This window comes from Lutra lutra, chromosome 9, assembly GCF_902655055.1.
Source record: "Lutra lutra chromosome 9, mLutLut1.2, whole genome shotgun sequence".
Taxonomy (NCBI): Eukaryota; Metazoa; Chordata; class Mammalia; order Carnivora; family Mustelidae; genus Lutra; species Lutra lutra.
The window spans coordinates 101420386-101446668 of NC_062286.1; the positions used below are offsets into that span (position 1 = coordinate 101420386).

Sequence of the window (26283 nt, forward strand, 5' to 3'; positions counted from 1 at the left end):
GTGGGGGAAAAAAGGGAACTGGCAGTTTTTATTTGATCTACTCTTCTGTAATACCTAAATCTTTTTTTTTTTAAGATTTTATTTATTTGTCAGAGAGAGAGCGAGGGTGAGAGAGCACAGGCAGAGTGACAGGCAGAGGGAGAAGCAGGCTCCCCGGCAAGCAAGGAGCCTGATGCGGGACTTGACCCCAGGATGCTGGGATCAGGACCTGAGCTGAAGGCAGCCGCTTAACCAACTGAGCCACCCAGGTGTCCCTACCTAAATCTTTTTTATGATGAGCTGACTTCCTTCTATATTAAAAATGGAAATATGGAAAAAAGCAGGAGTGATGTGGCTCTAAGGATTTAGTAATCATGTTTAAACAATCCCCCTTTCAGCCTATGCAATGATTGGAGAGTTTCCAAGTGTCTTGGCATCTGTTTCCTTCTTTTACACTTCAGACAACCTAGGGAGGTGGGCGGGCTTATATAGCTTCTCCTGGGGTAGTGAACACACTCATCTTCCAGGACACAAGCAGTTCCCATTCCCGCTCTTCCCACAGTCCTGCGGCATTCTCAGTAGTAACTGATTTCTAAAAGAGCTCTTTAGCTAATAGGTTGTTTTAAAGATCGTACTTCTAAAGTTGATGTTGAATTCATCTGTAGCAAAGTAGATGGTGCTAAGTGTGCAGCCGGGGGAGTTTTGGCAGTGTGTACACCCATGGAACCATTATGGCAGTCAAGGTGGAGGACATTTCCATCTCTTGGAAAGTTCTCTCATGCCCTTCTGAATTCATCTCCACCCACCTCGGTCAACCACTATTCTGAACGGAACCAGAGAGTAGGTACTTCTCTTTGTTCCCAGCCTTCTTCAGCTAACATAATGTTCTTGAGATTGGCCTATTTTGTCTTATGTATGAGTAGTTTGTTCCTTTGGTTGGGGAATGGTATTCCATTGTATGAACACGCTCCGATTTTATGTATCCATTCACCGATGGTGGGCATTTGAATTATTTCCCGTTCTTGCTAATATGAATAGAGCTGCTATGAGCATTCTTGTATACGTCTCTTTATGAACATATGCTTTCATTTCTCTTGGGGGAATACTTAGGGAGTGGGATTGTGGCTTGTACGGTAAGTGTGTGTTTAACTTTGTAAGTGACTGCCAAACCTTTTCTCAAAGGGATTATCCCATTTGCCATTCATCTGAGCAACGTATGAGGTTACAGGTAGGTTTTGCCCCCTGCAAATACCTACCTTTGGATATCTCTGTAGGTATTTCCCTCTAGAGCAAGGGCAGAAGGAAACTTCCAGCAACAGTGAACACAGTACTGAGCTTTTCCTGAGTTCAGTCCCTGCCCCTCCCCAGATTATAGACACATCAGGTAAATGAGTCCTGGTCCTTGTACCAGAAGGTGCACTTTCTCTATTTTTTTAGCTGGGGGTCCCTGGAGCTACAAAGTCTGAGTAGTCTCTAGGCCTTAGCGTATTTTCTTATCCTTTCCATGTATTTTGTTTCTTTAGGTTCACACGGTAGATTTCATTGTTATTCGCCTGAGAAATCTGCCTCTCATTCTCCTCCTGCATTCTTTTTTTTTTTTAACAATTTAATTTTTTAATTTTTTCAGCATAACAATATTCATTATTTTTGCACCACACCCAGTGCTCCATGCAATCCGTGCCCTCTACAATACCCACCACCTGGTGCCCCCAACCTCCCACCCCCCACCCCTTCAAAATTCTCAGATCGTTTTTCAGAGTCCATAGTCTCTCATGGTTCACCTCCCCTTCCAATTTCCCTCAACTCCCTTCTCCTCTCCATCTCCCCTTGTCCTCCATGCTTCTCCTCCTGCATTCTTTATCAGCTGCTGTGTGTTGTGGGCACACACAGCTGTGGGGACTGATGACCTGGCTATTCATTCTGAGCTCTCCTGCTACAGGCACACCCCATTCTGGCATTTCTTGGGGTGGGTTGCACCCACCATAGACTCTGCACCTGGAGTTTTAGGGTGTGTGTGTCTATTTTTAATGATCTTCGTATTTGTATAGCCAGCGATGGTTTCCATTATGGTGGTAACATACAGTAAGTTAAAACAGTGAGTCCATTAAGTAAAAATGATTAAATACATAATCGCACAGGGGGGTCCTATTTAAAAAAAACCCAGGTCTGGCCCAATTCCTCAGTAGCTATTAAAGACACTGAGCAATGTGGTTAATCATCATAATCAAAAGAGATTTGCTGAGCACCCACTGTCATTCAGGATATAATGAGCCCCAAAGTAGACACAGGTCTCTGCTTGGGACTGAACATCACTGATACAGTTACTAAATATATTCCTATCAAATTCTTTGTGATGTCTAACTCTCCATGATGTGTGAAAAACCCGAGCATCCAATTAATTTCCACATCAACGCTGCATGATTTTTGATTAAGCATCATAAATGCTATTCAGAGCTCTCTGTGGGCTGGTCTGGGTTCCTGCTGATGGCGGAGCAAGGATTAAGATGGCTGCTAAAGCCTCCTCTGTTTCCCAAGACAAGACTCTTTCTGAACCCTAGTGGCTGAGCTTACAAGGTGCCTAATGAGGATAGCAGTATTTGACAATACTTTTGTCTACTCTTTTTAGAGATACCTGTTTTGCAGATATCACCTTATTTTCAGTGTTTCTGAGTCGTTTGTTTCAAGAAGGAGAGGGCAATAATATTTTGTGAGTGTCTCCGAAATTTGGGCACTTTCTCTTGCTCTCTTTTAAAAAACACGACAACTCTTTTACAAGTAATCTTTTTCCTAGAAAACTCCCCCAGATGGTCTCCCAGCTTCTCATAATTCATCTCCGGAACAGACAGAAAAATACCAAATCCAGGCATCTCCTTCCATGCCCCACCACTACCTGGAAGAAAACATTCCCTCCGCTTCTATGATGAAGTTGCAAATCCTTGCGTTTCATAAAGGCCACACAGTCAGATCTCCTTCCTCTTGCCCAGTGTCATCTCACTCCATTTTCTCCCTGGATTGATATGCTTCTCCTTTTCCCCCAACAGACACACAAGCTTTCTTTAGATCCTTGAAAGGGCTGAGCATATTCCTGCCCCAGGGCCTTTGCACAAGCTATTTGTTCTGCTGCCAGATACCTGTCTAACTTCTCTTCATCCTTAAGGCATCAACCTAAGTGTTCTCTTCTCCAGGGAAGACTTCCCTCAATAGCAGAGAAGATCAAGTTTCTCACAGTAAGCACATTTATAGGACTTGGTACTCCTCCATCCTAGCAAGGCACTACAGTTACAAATAAACAATTCTTCCTGCAATTATTTATTTGGAGTCAGTTTTCACTTCTAGACAATAAGGTCCTTGAGGGTAAGCACTATGTTCACTTTATGCGTCAACGTATCCAAGCTGGCCCCCAGTGATTCTTGCCCCTTGGTATTCTTGACCTTGCATTGAGTCTCCCACAATGAAGAAGGCTGACCCATAGAACAAATAGGATATTGCAGAATGGTGGCAGGTGGCTTCTGAGGCTCAACCATGAGAGACATTGTAGCTTTCATCTTGCTTCCTCTCAGATCATTTGCTCTGAGCGTGGTTAGCTGTCATGTCATGAGGAGACTCAAACAGTTCATAGAGACCCACACAGGGGGTGGAACTGAGGCAACCTGCCAGCAGCCATTCCCATGTGAGTCATCTTGAAAGCAGATACTCTACCCTAGTCGAGCCTTCAGATGATGTGGCCCCAAGCTGATATCTTACCCCAAAAGAGACCCTGAACTTAAACCATCCAGCCAAGCTGCTCCTGATTTCCTGACCCATGGATACTGCATGAGATGAAAACTGTTATTTTATGTGTCCAAGTTTAGGGGTAATTTGTTATGCAACAAATATTGTATAGATAACTAATATACCACATATTTTTTCAGGTAACTAATATTCCATAGCTCCTGGTATAGTTTTAGCACTCAATAAATAGTTGTTGAATGAATAAATGAAAACATGTCTCTACTGCATTTGAGGAATGTAAGCCCAGAGAAGTTGATGAACTTGCCTCAAATCATAGTAACTAAGTAGCAGAGATGGGATGGAACTCAGATCCACATGCTTGCATGTCCTTCCTCAGGACCAATTCTATTATACTGTTTTATCTTCCTTGAAGAGAGAAATCTCAACACCTACTTGGCAAAAGGATTTTTTTTTTTTTCAGAAACTTTTATGATCACACTACGGACAGGTTTGCACACTGAATATTTAGTGCAAAGGTCTCCAAAATGGGCAGGTGCCTCCCAAGGGATGGACAAAATGATCCATTGGGGTGTAGGGATAACATATGATAACTTCATTTTTTAAAAGCACAATTAAAAAAGTATGTATTTATTTTTAATTGCAGTGAGAAAAAAGCATCACGTGAAATTTACATCTTAACCATCTTAAAATACAGTTTGGTAGTGTTAACTATATTTGCATTGTTAAACCAATCTCCAGAATGAATCTCCAGAACTTTTTCATCTTGCAAAACTGAAATGCTATACCTATGAAGCAATAACTCCCTATTCCCTCCCTCTCCTTCTTGCCCCAGCTCCTATCAGCCATCACTACTTTCTGTCTCTATGAACTCAATGACTCTAGGTACCTCACAGAAATGGAATCCAATAGTATTTGTCTTTTTGTAACTGGCTATCTCACTTACTTAGCATAATGTCCTCAAGGTTCATCCATGTTGTAGCATGAAATAGAATTTCCTCCATTTTTAAGACTGGGTGATATTCCAAGACTGGGTGGATATTTTGTCTATCCATTCACTTGTCCAGGACACACGGGTTGCTTCCAAATTTGACTATTGTCACTAATGCTGTTATGGACATGGGTGTGTATTATGATGTTTTAAGCATTTATTTTTATCTTACCCTTTACGAGTTTCTTCCTTGAATAGTTTCATAATATGCATAGCCCATTGGGACAGTAGGACATACATACAGTGTGTGAATAAATAACTATGAATGTATTTGGAGGACTGCTCAAAAATGTTTACAGATAGGACTATGTGATTAAAACTATTTATCTGTGAATTAGCACCTCAGGTTTGGCTTCTGGGGGAATCCAAGGCAGTAACAAATGCTAGACTCTTTGAAATCCCTCAGTCACAGTGATTAATATAAAGAGCATCATGCATGGAAAAGGACCATGACTTTGACTTTATGTCTGTCATTCTCAAAAGCAAGTACTTGACTATTTCATCTGCCTATAAAGTAAATTTAGTGTTTGCTTCTTAATCAGTGATTTTACTGGAAGAGAGGAGAGTTTCATAAGGTTTTAGAGTTACAACAGACAAGAACCCAATTTTCTCAGCTTACAAATGAGGATGCTAGCTCCTTGGCCATCTAGCAGTTTTCCAGATGCCACAGTGCTGGAAAGGAGTATAGCTAGGCCTGGGACTCTGCAACACTCTGGACTCCTGTTTCTAACAAAGTCATTTGCCTGTGTCTTGACACACAGCTGGTTAGATCAGTGGATTCAGCAGAATTTTTCTTAAAGGGTCAACAGTAAAAATTTTAGGTTTTGCAGGACTGATGGTCTCTGTCGTAACTATTCTGCTCTGCCATGGTACCGTGAAAGGGGTTATAGACCTTAAGTCAACAAATGAGTGTGCCTGGGTTCTGATAAAACTTTATTTATAAAAAGAGGTGGCTGGTGTGGGCATCATGGTTTGCCAATCTTCAAGTGAGATTATAGAGGAGACACAGGCTCTCTTTTTTCCCCCACATTTTAAAGATTTTAATTTTTCAGACTTTCCCTCTAGCTCTTTAGTAATTGTGAAATAACTTATTCTTAAATAATATGTAGTCCACTTAGATACCAGATAGTGTACTTTCTTTAGAACCAAAGAGTAGCTTACGTGGTCCTAAGATGTATCATTGCCATTTGCCTTCTCCCTCATATTTCTCTCATTGTATCCTGCATGTCAGCACTGCCAGGCACTGGGGCTACTGTGTTCTGGTTATTACTTCCAGAACTCACAGCAAACACATGCAGACAACACTTCTCCTCCCCAAAATATTGAAGTGAGAGTAATTTTTTCATTGTGTCAATATTAATTACTCATAATTTAGTGCTCGATATTATTTTCTATATTAATTTAACACAGTGGAATGAGTCTAATTTGGATGATAAGGTTCATTTGCATTTAAATTGATATTTTAAGCATTCCCTGTGAGGAACAAGTAATATCCATGATTATAATTATAAGCATTGTTTCCAGAGTAGGTTTGTTTTCTTTTGGAAGGATTTGTAAATATGGTGCATGGAGGTTAATATTGATAATGGGAACAGAGGTCATTTGCTAGCTGTGGGAGCGTGGAAAGGGCCCAGCTGAATGAAGTTGGCGTGACAAATGGTGAACTTCACATTTTGCTCTTCACTAGCTGTGTAAGCTAATGGAGATCACTAACCTCTGATCTTTGGTTTCCTATTTTTGAGAGGTACGTAGTACATACTCAACAAACACTAGGTATCAGTACTGCTGCAATTCAAATAAGCTGACAGAGACAAAAGGAACTAACCAGAGGGGATCAAAATATTACAGCCATGGCAGGGAGACGAGGTGGGAGAGAAAAGATGGATCTTATACTCTGTTGACAACAATCAACTCTCCGTGTGAGGGGACTTATGAGTGAAGACCAGCCAAGCAACAAATGAAAAGTCACAAACCAGCTGTCATGTAGGATAGGATGACTGTAATTGCTTGTGAGTGATTAGGTGAGGTGTTAATGAACCCAGGCTAGGTCTTATACACAGAGAATATATTCTTTGTTTGTAAGGTGCCTGGGAAGAATCCCAACAAGGTACTGACTGTATCAAATGACTCAGTGTCTGTCTGGTCACCATGTTGACACCCACACAGAAACTGGCTTCTTCCCATGGAGTCTTCTGGAACATCCTCTACATGTTCAGAAGAGGACATGTTTGTGTCTGTTTGTGGGGCTCGGTGGAGAAAAGAAGGAGGGTGTTCCGAGATAGTACCAGAATGGCATCAAAAGCTTTAGCATTCTGGGGAGTTTAATTTATAATTTTTGATAGATCAGCAAAGACCCATTGTTCAAATCCATAATATAGACCATCATTATACTCCTTTGATTCTCAAGCAGGGAAGACAATCATCGGTTTTACAGATGGGGAAACTGAGGACCATAAAGACTGAACAGTGCATTTTTGCTCACAGTCACTCAATGGGAGTCCTTGGATTCATGCTCCCTGAATAGCTTAGATTTACACTAAACCTCTTATTTTAAAAATTGGCAACGTTTGAGCTATAAAACACAAGGCTTCTATTTCCACAGCGTAATGAAAACATCTCCCACACACTGTAATACATCTTATTCTTTTTCTGCCTAGCAGAGCATGCATTGTGGAGAGGTTGTATGTGCACGACGTTCAAAGTACAGACCTCACCATCATCCTGGGGATGATGAGGAGGAACGCTGCTCAGAGCCAAGCCCTGGCTTCCTGTACTTGGCTTCAGGTTTTAATTATCTGTTGATAATTAAAGGTTCTTTCTTTGTGAAAAATAATTTCCCGTAGGTTGGGAGCCAGCAGGGTTACCATGGTTGAGAAGTTAATCTTACTTCTATGTCAGAGATTCTCTCTGCCTTGGCCATGTAGGATGAAAAAATCAGCTTTGCCCACGTTCCAGATTGCTCAGACTAAGGAAGGATTTCCAGAGCAAAAACTTGGAGATGGAGCCTTGTGGGATTTATTGAAGTGATTCTTGGAAGATGTGCTCCCAGGGGAAGCCAGTGAAGGAGGGAGAGAAGCAGGATAGAACAGAAGAGGAAGCCAGGCCAAGGTGGGATTTCAGGCAAGACCTGTGGGGGGGCTCTGGGAGGTGAGTTGCATCCCAGTGATTTTCTGAACTGAGCCCGGGTATTCATGCTCCCACAGGATGTCACAGATTCGATGATGTCAAGCAGGAGTGTCAATTTCCAGACATATCAGTTCTCTAATAGTGGGGCAAAGGCCAGGAGCCCTAGGGCAATCGTCCCCAGAGAAGAGCAGATGCTGGCACTTGGAGTCAAAAGTAGACCAAAGTCAGGGTGGGGGCACCCAAAAATGGTACAAAGGAGTGAGAGCAGGCTAGATATAACCTGATCTGGAGGGTTCTCTCTGGTGGCTGAATGGCAGGGTGTAGGTGGCAGAAGATGGGTTGGGAGGACCTGGCAGGGGAAGATTGTGATCAGAGAGGGCCAAGAGGCTTGAAGCTCCCACAGAGGGACCCACAGCTGGTTCTCTGCCTGGGCTGGGTTTTGCTTGAACATGTAGAAAAGTCCAGGCGTGTGGTTCCGAACTGCGATGTGAGCTGGCACATTGAGGGGGGCAGGTACAGCCATACCTCTGGGTGGGTGAGGGGGTCACTGGATACCTCAGTGCCAGGATGGGCTCTGCTCTAACCTGCTGTGTGCCTCTGACCAGTCACATTCCTCCTTGGCCTCAGTTTCCTCCTATGTAGTGAGTTAGGGACTGGACCAGAACACCTGGCAAATCCCTGCCCACCTTTCTAGCAAAGCCCGCCTTTTCATGTACCGAGAACAGACCATCTATCCCCCATTTACTTCAACCCTGTTCACTTGGAGGCACTGAAAAGAGATTAAAAAATGGTAAATGCCCTCAAATCAATCTAAAGTGAAGGCGGTATCAACTTTGAGAAAACATGTGCTGGAGAAATGGGGATGTTCTGGGCATCTATTTCAATAAGGACTGAGAAATCAATAAAGGACAGAGAAGACTCAGAAGATGAATTCTTGGCCCATGGACCCACCTCAGCGTCCACACCTGTGCTGCCTGAAGGCCTTTGATTTCCTGACTTCCATGTGGAACCGTTTTGGCCTCATCCAGGTGGTTGCTGGCCTCAGATCTGGTTTACCTGGGTCCCCACTGAGTCCGCAGAGCTGAGGTGGGGGCCAAAGGTAATGTCCTACCCTCAGCCACCTGGAAGGTTTGTGTGTTCCGTTCTCCTCCAAGTGGAGGGAAAACATCATTCTCAACGAAGAGGTCTTATTTAGTTTTCTATTGCTGCTGTAACAAGTTACATGAATTTTGGGCACATTTTGTAACAATAAGAAACTGGGGGGAAAACACGAAAAGTTAGAATAGCAGGTTAATTGGTTCTTTGAATTTCATTTTCAAAATGGTCTTTGTGAATTCCCTATGTGTCCTTAAGACAGGGACAGTGTGAAGTTACGAACATGGACTTTGATGTCTAATCATCTCAGGTTTGTGGGCTTCTGCTAAGTTCTAGCTGCATGACCTCAGGCAAGTTGCTTAAATTTCAACTTGCACTCCTTAACATAGGGTGTCCAATATGTTTGGGAGCAGTTCTCAGGTTCTTGTCTATACCACTTAATTGACTTATCACAACCATCAATAAGATATTGGTAAGTACCATACTTATCAATAAATATTCTTTTTAACTCATTTTACAGACGAGGCACGGAGAGATTAACTTGCCTAAGGTCACATAGTTAGCAAGTCCTTGGGATGGAATTGGAACTCAGGGGGTCAGGCCCAAAAGCTCTTGACTCCTATACTAAATTTCCCTGACTCTTAGTTGTAGCAGAATAATAATTTATGAGAGAGTTATTTTTGAGCTAAAAGCAAACATATTAACAAATGTAATATGTGAAGAACAGTCTGTTTTTATTAACTTACAGGAAAAGCAAGTCATTCAGTTAATGTTCAAATTTCAACTATAATCAAGAAGGCTGTATTAGTTTTCTATTACCATATAGTAAATTACCACAAACTTAGTGGCTTAAAAGAACATCAGTTTATTATCTCAGTTTCTGATCATGGGTTAACTGGGTCCTTTGTTCACAGTCTCACCTTGCTTAAGGCATTAGCTGGGGTTGCAATCTCATCTATGGTTTGGAGTCCTCTTTCAAGTTCACTGGTGGTTGGCTGAATTCAGTTCCCCGTGATTTTAAGACTAAGGCCCTTAGCTTCTCAGGGGTGGCCCACCACTCCCTGACATGCACTTTCTGCACAACATGGCACTTTGCTTCTTCAAAGTCAACAACAGAAAGTCTCTACTACTTAAAATTATTCTTACTTCCTCCTTCTCTGATCTATAGATCCTCTTTTTAAGGGGCTCACCTGATTAGGTAAGACACCCAGGATAACTTCCCCTTTGATTAACTTAAAGTCAACTAATTAGGAACTTTAACTACACATCAATAATCCCTTTAACTTTGCCATATAATACAACCCAGTCATGGGAGTGATATCTCATCATCTTCAGAGGTCCTGCTCCCCTGTTCATGGGGAAGGGATTATACAAGGAATTTACACCAGGAGGTGGGTATCATGGGGACATTTTAGAATTCTGCCTACCACAAAAAGGCTTTGGCTTCAGGGAAAAATCATGGAGAGAGTTCAAAGAGAAGAATGGGATCAGGTTGAAATCAAAGCATGGTCCTCATGATTCTTGAATACAACTACACAGATGTATTACACATTAGAAATATCCATGACTCAGGGCCTAATCCTCTTTCCCTGAGGCCTGGGCATCGTTTCTCAGTCTTTGTTGCCACTTCAGAAAACCAAGATGATGGGTTAGACCTTTAGGTGCCCTGACAATGACCTCACATAGACCAGCCTCCAGTGGACATACCCACTTGGGCTCTGTGGCAGGGCAACAAGACATGGAGAGGCCTTGTAGATGGCCACCCACTCTCTCTTTCTGGATGGGGGTGTGGATTTAGGAACCTGGGCAGGCTCACTCATGTATTCAGAACTGTGTCTTTAAGGAAGTGGGGTTTGGGAAATATGTCCACGAAGAAAGGAAGAGGGTAGCATTGATGTCCCCTTAGTAGGTGCAGTGTTTCTTGTCACAGCTGCAGTAAGGAGATACTGGCAAATTAATTATTTGTGAGGTCTGCTGCAAGCAAGGTGGAGGTCTCCTAAGGGTGCTTGATTCTCTGAGCTAAAAAGCCAAAGTCAGAAACCTAGGAAATATTTCACATCTTGGGAATTCGATGGGTGTCTCTGATAATGAGGAGGAGAGTAAGAAAGAAACAAAGGCCACAGAGAAAGTATTCTTGACATTTGCACAGATGACTTCCTTGTGGCTTGTCATGTCACATAAATATTAATGTATTTTTTCTGAACAGATATTCTTGGTGATAAGCAGAATAAAATCCTAATTATTTTGCCGGCATCCATCCATCTGTCCATCCACCCATCCATCTAACCATCCATCCATCCATCCATCCATCGACAATTCAGTCATTTATTTATAGAAGAATCTCTACCAGTGATCTTTTTGGGGAAGGAGGCCTCCAGCTGTTTCTCTCATGAACAAAAAATGGAAAGACATTACGTTGGTCTTTAAGCCATTTAAATTAAGTCAAAGAGATGAGACTGTGTCAAAGAACTTTAGAGAATTTAAGGTAAGAAAATGACTATTGTGGGCGACTTTTAGTCTGTGCTTCTTGGTGGAAGCAAATCTCCAGATGAAACCAATTATAATCTGATCACCCTTTGTTCAGTACCATATAGAATAAGCTTCTAAATGAATTCATATGCAGTATCAACCTAAGAGAACATTTAAAAAATGCATTTAAGGATCTTTCCTTCTCTAACTTTTAGGGCTAACTTGCTTAGTCTTGCTGTTGTGTTCCCATAGTGGGCAGTGTTTTTATTTCCAGGATGGCACTGAATACATTATAATTTAATTATATACTTATAAGTGTGCTTTTCCCATTCAACTCTGAAATCCCTGGTTGTGGGGAGCAGATTTTTCACATTTTATATTCCAGGCCCCTAGTACAGCATCTTGCACATGGTAGAAACTCAGTACAAGTCTCTTAAATGTTGACCCAGTTCAATGGAACAAAAGCTAGTCAACTGAGCAACATGGCAAAATTGATTATTCATATATTTCTTTCTTTGCTTTTGGCTGTAATTATACACCTAGGTCCAGATGAGCAGTTTCATTTCCGTTAAACCAGATTTTATTTTCTCCCATTTTTCTATCAAAGGACCTCCCTGTAAAAGTGAAAAGATTCATCTAGCACATGGGTTAAGTCAAACGATAGTCATTTGACTGACGATCTGTCCAAATGATTAAGAAAAAGTCCTTATCCCCAGTAATCAGTCTGGCTTCATGGTGATAAAGTGCTTACTAGAATCTGACCAGCATTAACAAGTACATCAAAAGAAGCCAACTCCTCCTTTCAATAAGACATAAAGGTTGTTTAAACCTCCATTTCGAATGCAATATTAATATGGTTACTTAAATATTAATCGGTCTAAAAGCCTGGAGCCATGCATGTGCTCGGTACTTCACAGCATCTAGTCATTCAGGGCTTGGGACTGGGAGCATGTCCAGCAGGTGTCCTTTCATCAGAGAGGCCACCTGCCACCTGGAGCCCTGGTGTGTATACCACTGCCAAGCTCAAAGGCACTTCCCCTGGGCTCAGAGCTGGCAACCCTTCACAGTGCTCTGGAGGTCCCTCTTTGGGGACAGTTACCTGTCAAGAACCCATCAAAATAATAGAAAAGTGCAGGTCCTGAGAGGCAGGCTTTTTTCTTTTATAAGAATTTCATCTGGTGAAATAACCCTGGAGCATAAAAATATCACGTTCCCAATTTTGAGCTGAGCCAAAGAGCATCATTTGTCCTCTCCCATACAGGAACTTAATTGCATTTCTACCACCCGATGAGCTCTGGACATTACAGAAAAGAAATAGCTCTTGACTACCTGCTTATGTATTATCTACACCAAGAGGCATATTTTCTCCAGGCTTTCGGCCATGGGTACCTCAGTTAGTTCCATGGTCCTCTTTTTCCCTCTCCCTGGAGACAAGCATCATGAGGAATGGAATGAGGCCATCCACCTAGGAGGTGGTTGAGAAAAGGGTGTTAGAAGGTTCTGCCTGCTAGACTTTCCCTTCATCTCCAGCAGAGGAGAGTCCATCATATGATTTAGTGCCCGATTTTATTTGTGAAAGTAAAAATGATGAATGAATATTCAATGCAACTGAACAAAGATTTATTAAATGTCTGCTAACCATCGTGCTAAATGTTAAGAGGTACACAAAATAAAAAAGTACACACTTTCCTACAAAGAGCCGGTGATCTAGTTGTGATGTAGCCATGCCTTATCGAGGAAGAACATTGTCGAACGAATGAATGGGTCAAGTGCCAACATGAATGATAAGATAAATCATCAGAATCTGGGGAAGTTTTCAAAGAAATACACCTTAGGTTGGGATGGCAATCAACTGGACATCAAGACCGAGGAGGGGGTCTAAGCATCGGTAACTCTAACAGCTTCTGCATAAAAACAGCAGAATATGTCAGCAGTATATAACAATAAGCTTTTATATCACTTATGGGTCTGTGGTTCAGCTGGGAGTTTGATGATCTAGGCTGGGCTCAGCTGGGCAGCTCTGCTTTCTTGGCTGAGCTTGCTTGTTTCAGATGGTATTGGGGGGGGCGCTCAGAAAGGTGGCTCTGTTTCTTACTGCAGTTCTATGGACTGACTTGGGTGGCTGTGCTTCAGACTCTGCCAGCTCCTCACCACCTCCTGGATCCAGCAGGCTAGCTCAGGCATGCTCTTCTAATGGTGACAGTAGAGGCATAGGAGGGCACATGGGAACATACAAGGCCTTGTAAGACCTCATCCATGAACTGGCACAACACCTGTGTATTACTCTATTGCTTTAAACAAGTCACAAGGCCCAGCTCAAAGTCAAGAGTTGGGAAGGGTGCTTTCTTTCAGAAGCTATAGTTCTTGGGAAGGATGAGTAGTTGGTCAACACACTCTTCCACATTTGGTGCAGTCAAGAATCCATGGAAAACTCCAACAAGAGCACGTGAATCTGCACCGATGTTCAGCACAGGGTCTCGAGGCTGCTCAGAGAGTGGCCCACACTTTCCCAGCTGAAAGATGGAGGCCCTAGGGCAGATGCCTGTGTCCTACCCGGCAATCACTGAAACATCAGGAGATGTCATTTCCTGGCCCAGAGAAATCCTCATTTGGAAAAATTGTTATTTTACAATCTCTTCACTCACCTGGGAATTAGCCCTCCCCTCTGAATATCCACGAATATTCTTTTAGTTCAAAGATCTGGGACAGAGAAGCTGGATGTGGATCAGAGATTCTGCTTCTCAGGGCCATCCTTCTTCATTACATCCCTGGCTGTGAGCAATGGGTCTTCTTTCCCCCTCTATCTTCTGTTTGCTTGGATGTTCTTTTTCAAATAAATCTTTCATTTTTTCAAATAAAATCAAACTTTTATCTTTCAAAGAGACCTTTTAGATTTACTTCGGTGACCTCCACTTTTTGGCTTCTGCTTTCTCTCATGCCCTTACACTTGGTCTGGATGATAACTCTGAGCTGACCATGTTGTGCACTGAGCAATTGTGCTGGCTTTTTAAGGCACTCCCCTGCTTTCCTCCAGCAGGACAGGCTGCCATGGTGCAGAGTTGTGATCTCAACTCTTTTGAGAAGGAAATGAATGTATGTTGAACATCTATTATCTGCCTGATACACATGTTACCTCAACAATACTGCACGACAAACCTGATATTCTTTTCGACCTTTCCACAAATGAGAAGATTAAAGTTCAAGGGAGTTTAATGGTTTCATAGTCTAAGATTGCAGAACTATGACTTGGGGAGCCAGGGGTCATACTCAGGTTTGACTCAGTTTCCACTGTTGTCATGTTGTTAGAAACCCTACCTTCACATGCTGGCCAATTTCCAACTGCCAGCACTTGCTACTCTGTGTCTGAAGACTCTCTGTTCTCTGTCCTCTGATCCTATTCTGTACAGTGGTAGACAGGCCAGAAGAGCCAGAGAGGTAACCTCCTGAGCTCCCCCCTTGAACTTGGTTCTGAGGCATAGTCCAAAACCACTGTTCAACAAGCGTTGTGGGTAATTCTGTGAGGGTTCCATCTACACTGCTTTCCAGAGTTCTACAATGAGAATAAGCTCCCATAGCCCTCAGTGGTTACTGGCTTCCTAACAAACCCTTTCCTGGCTGCTCTCCCTTCTGGTATCACATGTCTTCTCCCTGGCTGGTGCTTCCTGGAATCTTCTCTCAAATCAACGACTTGCCTTTAAATCTTTGTCTCAGTTCCACCACTGAGAAAAACCCCACTCACTGGGAGAAGGCTCTCCCTGGATTTTGCAGAACCTCTAGGCTTTTCTTCACCTCTGTAGATCCAGCAGAGAAGGCTTGGAGCAAAACAGGAGACCCTCAGCTCCACTCTCTCTGCTCGTCCACTGAAAGCCACCTCTTCAGTCACACATCATGTGCCCTTGAAGGAGTCCTCCTCTGTTTTAGAGACCTTGAAGAACCCATAGGCTTGAACCAGTACTGTGAGCACTGGCCTGTGGTCGTCACTGCTCGGGGGCCACACAGGAAAGTGAAAAACAAGCCCTGCCTGTCTGCCTCTCCCCTGTTAGATGCATCCCATGCCTGTGTCCTCACTGACTCATGCTCCTCTGGAGAACACCCAGAACATCACTGCTTTCCCTCTCCCTCTGAGACTTGCACATAGTGGCTCAACACAAAGGGGTTCAGTGGAGTTAGAGCATACATCTGGGCAGTTTGCACAGAGAGAACGGGGTAGAGGAACTCTGATTTTGACTTCGTCTAAAATTGTTTCTTGGCCAATACTCATTTCATGTTATTCCTGAAGGGTTGGGGAAAAGAGGATTTTAATCATTTGGAATAGTGAGATTTGACCAGTGGGACAAGATCCCTCTGATTAAATTCAATCACAGAATAACAGAGTAATGATAAAAGTGGTATTATTATCTTTTGCTCTTAACAATCAACTGATTCAATGTAGATTTGTTGAATTAAATGAACACTAATGACTTACATTTATATATTGATTTGCAGCTTTCAAAGGATTTCAATTCTCAGTTTAAATGGAAAGAACACTGGAGTACCAGCATACTCAGATTCTTCTCTCTCTCTTTTTAGAGAGAGGAATTTCATAAGCAAGGGCGGGAGAAGCAGGAGAGGGAGAGAGAAAGAATCTTAAGCAGGCTCCATACCCAGTGCAGAGCCTGACTCGGGGCTTGATCTCACAACCCTGAAATCATGACCTGAGCAAAAATCAAGAGTCAGATGCTCAACTGACTGAGCCATTTGGGTGCCCCTCTTCTTTTTTAATACATGGAATTAAGATCCTTTGAAATTAATTCTGCTTTGGAAAACGTTTTGTTAGGTTTATCAAGAAATTTTTGTTACAACTGTCCAAAAACCTCTGTTAGAGCTTTGACTTCTCACTGAAAATAATCAGTAGTGAGAAGGAATTTTTACAACACAGTACATTTCTGTTTACTGTAACCTGTAATAAATTAACAGTCATCCTCCCATGGTGACTGTTGCAGGTACTAGGCCTATATGCCTTCGTCACCCATCCCCTGGGGAACTCCATCCAACTGCCTGTACAAGCATCTCTTTGCCAAGGGCTTTCTCTGAGACTGTAGAAGGTATATCCACATCCCCTAGGACAAGCCCTCAACCAACGACTAAAAGGAGTTGATGTATAAATACCCCAGCCTCTGCGGGGAGCTCATGCATGTTCTACACCATCTCCTGAATTCCCCAGCAGGATCGAATTCGAGCTGCTCCCCATGGTAACTTTGATAATGCACTGTTTACTGGCTGCCTTGCCTTCTGTGTCTCATTCCCCATTCTATCCTTGGTTCCGAGAATCACCTCCCAAATAAACTATTTGCACTCTGACCCTGGTTTCAAGCTTTGCTTCTGGAGAAACCCAAAGCACATGTCACTAGAAGGGCACTAGGCAAGCTCACCACATCCAGGCCATTAAGTCACCTAACAAGGTGTGACGCTGCCTATTAATCCTTTGCTCAAACAATTTTTGAGCTTATCACCGTCCACTGATTTCATTGCTCTCCTGGGCGGCTCTATTCCACTTGCCATCCTTGTTCTGTTAATAATAGTGTAAAATTTTTAATTACAAATAAAGAAGATAAATTTGGTTAGTAGCTTCAAAGTTGTCACTGTCCACTCCACACAGAGTGAGAGAGACACTGACTGGAACCAACCTGTTGAGGTTCAAGTTCTCCACTGAGAAATTGAGAAGGAGGTATTTGGATGTTGTTTTCTCACCTGTACCAATGACCCAGAAACACTTCACAGCCATGTGTAATTATAGGTAATTTTTTGGTAAGGGTCCAAATGTTTGATAAATGTCAAAGACTCAGATCTTCCTCTAGATGGAGGCAGTTTTGTATGGAACTCACATTTCCCGTTCAATTCTTAGGTGACATCTAGTTTGAATTTAGAGGACATGGTGTCATCGCCTCCACATTCCCACCAAATGGTCATCAACCCTCCCTTTGACCATTTTCAGATATGGAGAACTCATTCTTTCCTGGGAGAGCTAGCTCCTTTTATTTATTAGCCTCAATCATTGGACAGTTCTTCCTTTAACTGAACTACACTCTTCTTCCTGCAGCTGTCTCCCACGGGTGGGGATTTTCTTGGGGGAAAGTCCTGAACAAGTTGAATGTCTCATTTCTCATGGAGAATTTGAACTATTTGAAAATGTATTTAATGCGTGTCTTGGTTATCTTTTCTCTCCCGAGTTTTTTCAGCTCTCCTTAGCAGGTTATGGTTTGGAGTCCCTCTATCATCCTTGTCACCATCTATCGTTTTCCATCTTTGAATGAGACACGCATTGGAAGCAACCTAGCTGTCTAACAATTGGGAATTAGAATGTCCAAATAAGTTACAACATGAGACAAGACTACGTAGCCCCTATAATCATGTTTTGAAGAATATTTAGTAATATAAAAAATGTTTATGACAAATCAAGTAGAAGGAGGGAAGCTGTATATACAACAGAGCCCAATTTTATTAAAAAATATTCACGTTAGAAGTCTAAAATATGCTAAAATATTAAGAATGGTGTTATGGCAGGTTTTGAATTTATTTTGTGCTTTCCCAAATTTTCTACTGAGAACATGTTATTTATTTTTTAATTAGAAAAAATTTTTTTAGAATGAAACAAAAAAAAAAGAAAGAAAGAAAGAAAAAAAGGACGGATGGACACAGCACTCATAGAAGCCCCAGCATTGTTCAGGGTTTTTGGCAGATGAACCACCCTCTTGACTAGTGATGCACCTGTAGTTCATCAGAGCCTCAGAGAATTATTTTCTCCACTTGAATTACTATCTCTTTTTAATCTGATAACAGGCATTGGGGGGCAGCCTGTCACAGAAGCACATGGGCTGGGTGGGGAGAAGGGAAGGATGCGCAGGTCACTCTCTGTATAGTGACTTCAGGATGTTTCCATAGCGTAGTGATTATCACCTTCACCGGACATGGGAGTGACCTGCATGGGGGCTGCACCAGCTGGAGGGAGGCTATACACTGTCAGCTTCCAGCCCGTCTGATGGCCCCCCTAACCTTAAAGTCCTACGAGTTGTAAGATGCGGTAACACTGGTTTGTGAAAGTGAATAGCACCTTCCTTGGCTGCTCTGTGAAGCACTGGGGTCCTGGAGACGGTGGGGCCCCCTGATCAGCCTGGAAAAGAATATAAATGCCTCTGTGCAGGAAGCAGCATGGTGGGGACGAACCTGCTGGCCCAGCAGGATATCATCCATTTGCCATTTCTCCCTAAGGAAAGGCGTCTGGGTGTCAGAGCCTTGCAGCAAATGCAACACATGCATTTCTCAATCTCCTCTTCTGGGGAGGCAGAGAGAGAGAGGTCATTGGAGGATGTGGTTGAGGCCCTGCATGGGGCAGAACCTTCAAGGAAACAGAAGGAATGGTCAGGTAGACAGCTCCACCCTGCGAGCAGTGGGGGAAGAAGGTCCCAGAGACAAGGGAGGGATCTGCTTCCTCAGACCTGCAGATGGGTGCTTTGGCAGAATTTACAACTCACGGGGAGTTTCTTCTCTTCTCTATAAAGGTGGATTCTCATCTCTGAGAATAAAGCTTTGGTTTAACTTCTGTCATTTCCTTCTGAGGGGGTGTATTGGCTGGACTGTGCCAATGATTCATTTAAATTTATTCTTATTAATTATTATCCTTATTAAGAAGATGCTTAGTCCAACAGATACTCCTCTAGATTTATAAGACCCATGAAGTTAATAGAAGCTCAGCAGATGGGTGCTCCCCCCCCATTCTTAACGTAATAAACAGAAAATCTCTGTTCTCTCTTTGCAATGTGCATGTGCATAGTTTCTAGGACGAATGACCCAGAATGTTGAACCGAAAGCATTCCTTAAGATGAGACTCTTCAGCTAACTAAAGTAATATTAAAAAAAAAAAAAATACTTCGACCTGGAGGTTACGGGAGAAGTATAGCTTAGTACGGACACAGCAGGGCTTGGCTAGCGTACTCCCTGGGGGTGAACATAAAGCAATCTCTTATGTTGAAAGGGTTTGCAGGTTCCACCAGGAAAAGCAGCGTGTGATTTGCTAGGTAAAAAGTTAGAGCGCATGGACCTAGCTCAACGGTGTGTATCATGATTCTCTGTGAATAGGTCTTATTTGTCAAAGGATATCATAGGTTGGACTCAGCGTTGCGGGGGCAAGTCAGGGCGGGGTGCTCATAAACACAAACACAATAAAAAAAAAAAGGTGACGTCCTTGCTTTGGTAAAGCTACGGTTGTGATGCGAGTTGCTCCTCTTTTTGGCATTTTGCCGTTGGTTTTCTCCAGCAAGAACCCAAATGGCGCATTTCCACCAGTCAATTCAATGTCCTCAGCTAGGGTGGGTATTAAAGCTTGCCACCTCTCCCTATTTTCTGGGCTTGCTCTTTCAGACCACAAGTCTCCTGATTGTTTTCTCACAAAGCCACCACCATTCCAGGCTACCAGACCCCCGGCCTTGTCCCTTTGCTTCTGGCCTGAGCAGTGGCTCCAGCAAGAGGGGCTGTTGGAGCGCGCGTGCGTGGTTATGCGTGCATGTGTTTCTATGTGCGCGCGCAGCCACCCAGGTCAGCTTGTACTTACGTAGTTCGAGGCCAGGTCCGGGTGCAGATAATCAATCCCTGTGAAAAGAACACCACAGGATGGAAGGTTAATACCCGCCATTGCGTCCTCAGGGAAGATGCTCAAGAAGACTCCCTCCTTATGGGGCTGGCGCCAGGAGAATGGAGTGGGCTTAGCACATGTGCTTCAGGCCCGTCCTTGTGTTTCCATTCCCGAGTGAGGGTGGGCCGCACCTCCAGAGTGGGGAGAGAGCTGCCATCAGACAGCGTCAGAAGAGTGAAGCCAGTTAGATCTGCGGCCCCAGGATAAGACTTTCTGACATACATGTCCGTACTAAGGGGCTTAGTGTCTGCAAGATGGATGGCTCGTCAGAGCAGTGATCTAAGATTTGTGGAAATCCTGACATTTTTCAAAGCATCAACTGGCATTTCTTCTGAGATGAAACTGGCCCTGGGGAGGAAAGACGATTATTATTTAACAGGGTACAGACAGCAATGGACTAGGGGAATTTTCTCTGGCATGGGTTAATCAGAAAAACACGGCTGAATGGGAAAGGCACTTTCTCAGAGAGCAAATGGTGTCCAGTGAAGTGTCCTGGGTGAGATTTAATCTTGTCCCTGCAGAATATAGCTTTCTAGGAAGCCTGTGACCTTGAGCTTCCCAGCAGGAGCCATGTGCTTTCTCCTGGATGTAGCCCATCTTGCTGCCCAAGAGTGTTTGCAGCAGTAGAGTTAGGAACACCACTGCATTCCCTTACCCGTGAGGCCTCAGAAAGTATCATGCAACTTCAAGGCCATGTTGAAAGCTCTCAGCCAGGGGTGCAGAGCCATATAACCTCTGCAGCACCCAGCTCTTCACAAAACCTGCATCTCTGGGTGTCACAGTCACGAGCATAGATTTTGGAGTCAAAACCCTGAAGTGTGAATTCCAATCCTGCTGCCAGCTGGCTGCATGATTTCAGGTGAGGTGCTTGGCCTCTCTGGGCTTGGTTTCTTCTCCATCAAGCAGCATGAATGGTGAAGTGCATATAGCTCGGTGGCATTTACTAGCTCTATTGGATTTGCTATGTTTAAAAGCTAGAGGTATCATTCAGTTCCTCTGATAGGTGGCACCTCCCATGCAAGCACCCTAAGGCCTGGTCGCAGATAGAGCTTTACCCCACAAAAAGAACTGGTATTGGGATGTTGCATTCCAAAAAAAAAAAAAAAAAAATCCTCTTTTGTTTTTTCGGTTACACAAGAAATTTCTGGACTGGAAGTCATTGTCCTACAGAACATATGTTACATTTTGCTGCTGGTATTTTGGCATGCAAAGCATGTCAAATTACTGCTGTTACTCATGACTGCTTTCTGCAGTTTGGGAGAGGATAGCCTGTCACTTCCCATCCACCATCCTACATTTCCTGCTCTCCTGCACCCCCTCCCAAGGACTGCAGAAAGACAGGGGTCAGAAGATTCGAGGACTAGTATTTTTAAAGTTTGCCAGCCCTTGTCCTGGACCCTAATTCAGAAATGGTCTGTTTCAGCTGTGGGATGGGTTGGGGATGAGCACAGGCTACGGAGACCAGCAGATCTGGTTCTGTTCTACACTCAGACACTATAATAATTGTGAGGCTTCTGCCAAGTGACACAATTTCCCCAAGCCTCAGTTTCCTTATCTTTGAAATGGGGATATTATTTACCTTGCAGAACAGTGTTCAAGATGAGGGCCAATTCATTAAGTGTGTTTAGCTTGTAGTAAACACTTGATATGTTGTATTTATTGCTGTCATCATTGGTCAGTGTCATCTACCACATCATTAGAGTCATGTGAATAATGCAGAAGAGCAGAAATATTTTCAAAAATCTACTGGGTCTTAGAATGTTGCATTGAAATTAAATTGTTGTATGTATTTGTTGAAACTGGTTACATTTTGTGAAGTCAATGTGGCAAAACATTTGTAACCTATAGATAAATTAAAAACACACCTGCAGTGGGCACACAGAGAATATGTTTTTTTCCTAGCGGGGAATCAATTTTTTGGGGCATAATTATACTTCTCAAGTTTATTTATATTTTTAGTAATCTCTACACCCAGCGTGGGGCTTGAACTCACAACCTTGAGATCAAGAGTCATGGGCTGTACTGACTGAGCCAGCCAGGGGCCTCTGCATGGTCATCCTTCTATTCATGTTTGTAGTGTGTAAGAAGACTGTGGTGCATGTATATACACACTTAAGCCTCGGGAAAGCCAGGTACAAGTCACCTGCCCAGACCTCTAAGGCAGGAGCATCCAGCACCCACAATCTCAGGTGATATCCACGCCCCCACAATAAATCAAGCTGACTTCAGACACCTGGGTATTTCCCCCAGAGGGTAAATGTTCCTGGAGCTATGGCAATGCAGGTTGATGCATGGAGTGGACAGAATAAGCTCCTAGTCCATGCAGAGGAACAGTTTTTAAAAGATGACCTCATGTTCTGATAGTGTAAGTTGTCTGGGAGAGAAATTTTCTGAGAAACAGTAGTTTCTTCTCTGCGAAGGGAAACTATCAAGGCAAAGATAATTTGAGACTTGAAGGAAATTAAAATTAAAACAAGATAACTTTAGCCCAATTAAAATTAAGGATCTTTAATTAGGTTAAGGGGAAGTCTGAGTGTTAAGTTGGTACAGGCACAGACTTTAGTCTGAGAAAGAAGAGATTACTGATAGAACCATGGGGGAATGACAGACATGATTCAAAAAAATATAGTGAACTAAAGCATAAAAATAATGGACTGGTAATGAAATAGTATTTTAATATTTTTGTCTATTTGATTATCTTTTGAGGTGGAGTGTACTAAATACATTTTCTCAATCAGTTTATTTATTTTTTAATTCTTGTATTATGAATGTATTCAATTTTATTTTGCACTAATTGGGTTATTTTCAGCAGTGAACACCAGGCACGATGCAGGTCCTGGAAAAACAGACAATTTAGACACAGAACCTGAGCTTTCAGGTATCTATAGCTCCCAGTTTACAGTAGGGACCAACTCATCACCAGCCAATCATAACACAATGTGGAATGCAAATGATAATTACTTGGTTATAGTTTACATTAGTATCCCATCATCAGTTTGAGTCTTTTCAGAATGTCTAATCCACAATGTTTCAAATGCTCAGAAAGCTCTGGTGGTTCTGGAGACCTCAGAGAATTAGCAAGGAGCTCCATAGACCTGTTGCTAGTTACAATGTTAATAATTCAGTTGAGATGTATAACAATGCCACACATCGGTAAGGCTGTTCTCCCCCTCTTCAATCTGACTGGTCTATGACTGCCTCTATCAATAAAATGTTGCATGACGTACAAGGCTAGGTCAGAAAAGTCCAGGCATCTTCCATTTGTTCCCTTTGGACACTTGTCCACTCAGGGAGGGAGGAGGGGAAGTCAATAGCCAAGGAAGAAGCTCCTGTGTGGCCCTTGGTATGAAAGGCTCAACTGACCTGCGGCAGCCAACGTCAGTGGTCAACCATGGGGATGAGCCATGAATGTACACCCCCAGCAGAATCTTCAGATGACTGTTGGGTAGCCAGCATTCTGCCCTTGACTGCATGAGAAACCTCAAATGAGAAGTGCCCAGACTGTCTTCTTGAGTTCCCGTGCCACAAAGTTATGAGGAAAATAAATAGTTACTATAAGCTGCTAATAGTTGGAGTCATTTGTCATACAGGAATAATAACTGGAACAGATACCCTACTAGTCCTTCTGAGACCAGCGAAGCCCAAGTTAGGGGAGAAAACTTTGCTTTTCTATGTGAGGCAGACTTCTAACTCTCTTGGGAGGGTGCGGTTGACTGCCTGATCCTTGAGCTTGAACCTCCATTGGTAAGGATGAGATCCAGTTCACAAAGACTCACCAGGGAGGCAGAGCCAAGGGGTGGGCTTCAAGCACTGAAGATGGTGGGTAAGATCAGTTTGGGTAGTTTCTTGCCTCCCTAACCTCGGTTTCTTCATATGCAACATGTGGACAATAGCACTAATCTTAGAGGATAACTGTGACTGTTTCCAAATTGTTAGGTGGTGTCTAGTATACAGTGAGTACTCAAGAAATGTAAGGTTGTTTTTTTTTTTTAAGATTTTATTTATTTATTTGTGTGAAAGAGAGAGAGAGCACAAGCAGGCAGAGGGCAAAGCAGGCTCCCTGCTGAGCAGGGAGCCCAATGTGGGACTCGATTCCCGGGACCCTGGGATCATGACCTGAGCCAAAGGCAGATGCTTAACTGACAGCCACCCAGGCATCCCAAGAAATGTTGGGTTTTTATTGTTGCTTCAGCTTGAAGCTCTCCCTGATCCTGCCTCCCTGATCTTCAGTTTTACCTCCTTGGCACCATCTGATGTTGGCTAACGTCCTTGACTCTTGCCTTCACTGACCATCTATAACCTTGATAGCCTGCACCTGTCCAGAATCGTGCCTGGGCTGAGTGGCTCTTATCCATCTCCATGTTTTGTTGGCCGTATCTTGTTTTCTAGTTCAAGTTCCCAACACCAAACAACTCTGTTTGTGATGAAAGGGGTGAATTGTTATCATTAAGTGGGGTCCTTGCTGGCATTTCCATGCCTGGAACATCAGAACAAACCCTTAAGAAATGCTTTCTGCCCCTGTGGGCAACAGATAACCATGGAGGTTCTCTCCTTCTGATGTGTAGTGTGTGGAAATGACATTAAGTTGCACCTACATGAAAGCAGCAGATATTTATTGAGTATGTATGGAGTCATTGGATCCAATAGAGGATGTTGGTCTAGTTCTGAGTTGTGCAACCAGAAAGTATGAATGACTATTAAAATGGAGCAATCTATAGATTGACTCTCCCACATGCAGGTAATCAAACTATTTTCCATACAGCCCAAAATAAAGAGAGCAATGATTAGGAAATATGACATTGTTTCTGCTCTTAGGTATGAAGTCAGTATCTGTGTGTCTTTATCCTGTTGGAGAATGATATTTTGCTTAGCAAATATCTGGGAAATGATCCCACACCATTTACTGACGCTCCCAGCCTCACCATTGCACTTCACATTCTAGGTGTTAGGGCAGAGATGCCCAATGGCATGGTATGAGGCTGCTGACCATTGTCCCTGTAGTGTGGGAGGCCGCTCGTATCCCAAATGTGCTCATCTTGCTTTTCAATAGCGGATTTGGAGAGTGGCTTGGTAGTTCTTCTCTTCTTCAGTTATCACACCAAATAAGCATGTGCTGAATTAAAGCCAGCCACAAATCCTTTGTTTAGCTCTGCACCAGGATGTGGAACCTATTCCTCCTTCCCTGGAATTTGGCCCTGAGACCATTCCTCCAATAAAAGTGGCTGAGTGATGGGACGCCTGGGTGCCTCAGCACGTTAAGCATCTGCCTTCTTCTCAGGTCATGATCCCAGGGTTCTGGGATGAGTCCCACCTCAGGTTCTCTGCTCAGTGGGGAGTCTGCTTCTCCCTCTGCCTGCTGCTCCCCCTGCTTGTGCTCTCCCTCTCTCCTTCTGACAAATAAATAAATAAAATCTTAAAAAAAAAAAGTGGCTGAATGATGCTTGCGCATTCCATGCCTGGCCTAGAGGAGGAGTGGCAGCTTAGAATGACTGTTCCTGTGACCCCCAAGCTATCTGTAAGAAATCCAGCTACCTTTCTGGGGAGACCACGTGGAGAGGGGACGTCCGGGGACTACATGGAGTGGGAGGGAGGCCAGGCCATTTTAGCATCTCAGTTAAGCCTTCAGTTGACACTAGTTCCAGCTGCATTCTGACCCCTATGGCATGAGAGACCCCAGAGAGACCAGTAGCAGGACTTCCCAGCTGAGCCTGGTCAACCCACAGAACTATGAGAGATAAGAAAATGGTGGTTGTGTTAAGCCATTCAATTTTGGGGTAGTATATTCTGCAGCAGTAGATGACCAAAGCAGTGGAGGAGTTGGGAGTTTAAATTGGGGGGGGGTGGTAGAGAGTTTGGTTTTTTGGGAGGATGCCCAAAGACCACTAAATCAGAAGAAATAATATCAAATAAGCAACTCTGCTGAGACTTTCTGAAGGGCTTGGCTTCTCACATCAGGAAAGGTGGGTCAGAGTCAGGGCTCATCCTCCCCTTGTCTTTTTGGAAGGGTTGCTTCACAGTCTGTCAGGGGGCTACAGTCAAAGAATCCAGAAGTAGGCATCATGGGCTGTTAGGTTTCATAAAAGCAACACGTCTGTCTGTGGCTACTTTTAGGGTGCTCCTCTAATCCCTCAGATGTTGTGTAATTACAATATATCCTAGGCAGATTTACCCCGAACACAGACACATCTTTCTCCTGGGTGAGCTCGTCTCAGTTACATTGATTTCC

The 26283-nt window shown here is 43.3% G+C and overlaps 1 protein-coding gene across 2 annotated transcripts in view; it reads right to left on the reverse strand.

Moving 5' to 3' along the window:
* PCSK2 (proprotein convertase subtilisin/kexin type 2) overlaps nucleotides 1-26283 on the reverse strand; it is a 257758-nt gene that overhangs the window by 89004 nt on the left and 142471 nt on the right. For both annotated transcript variants that reach the window (XM_047745216.1, XM_047745217.1), the window contains exon 5: nucleotides 19977-20014. In XM_047745216.1, coding sequence (XP_047601172.1) covers nucleotides 19977-20014 — 38 coding nt within the window. The remainder of the gene's footprint in view (nucleotides 1-19976; nucleotides 20015-26283) is intronic.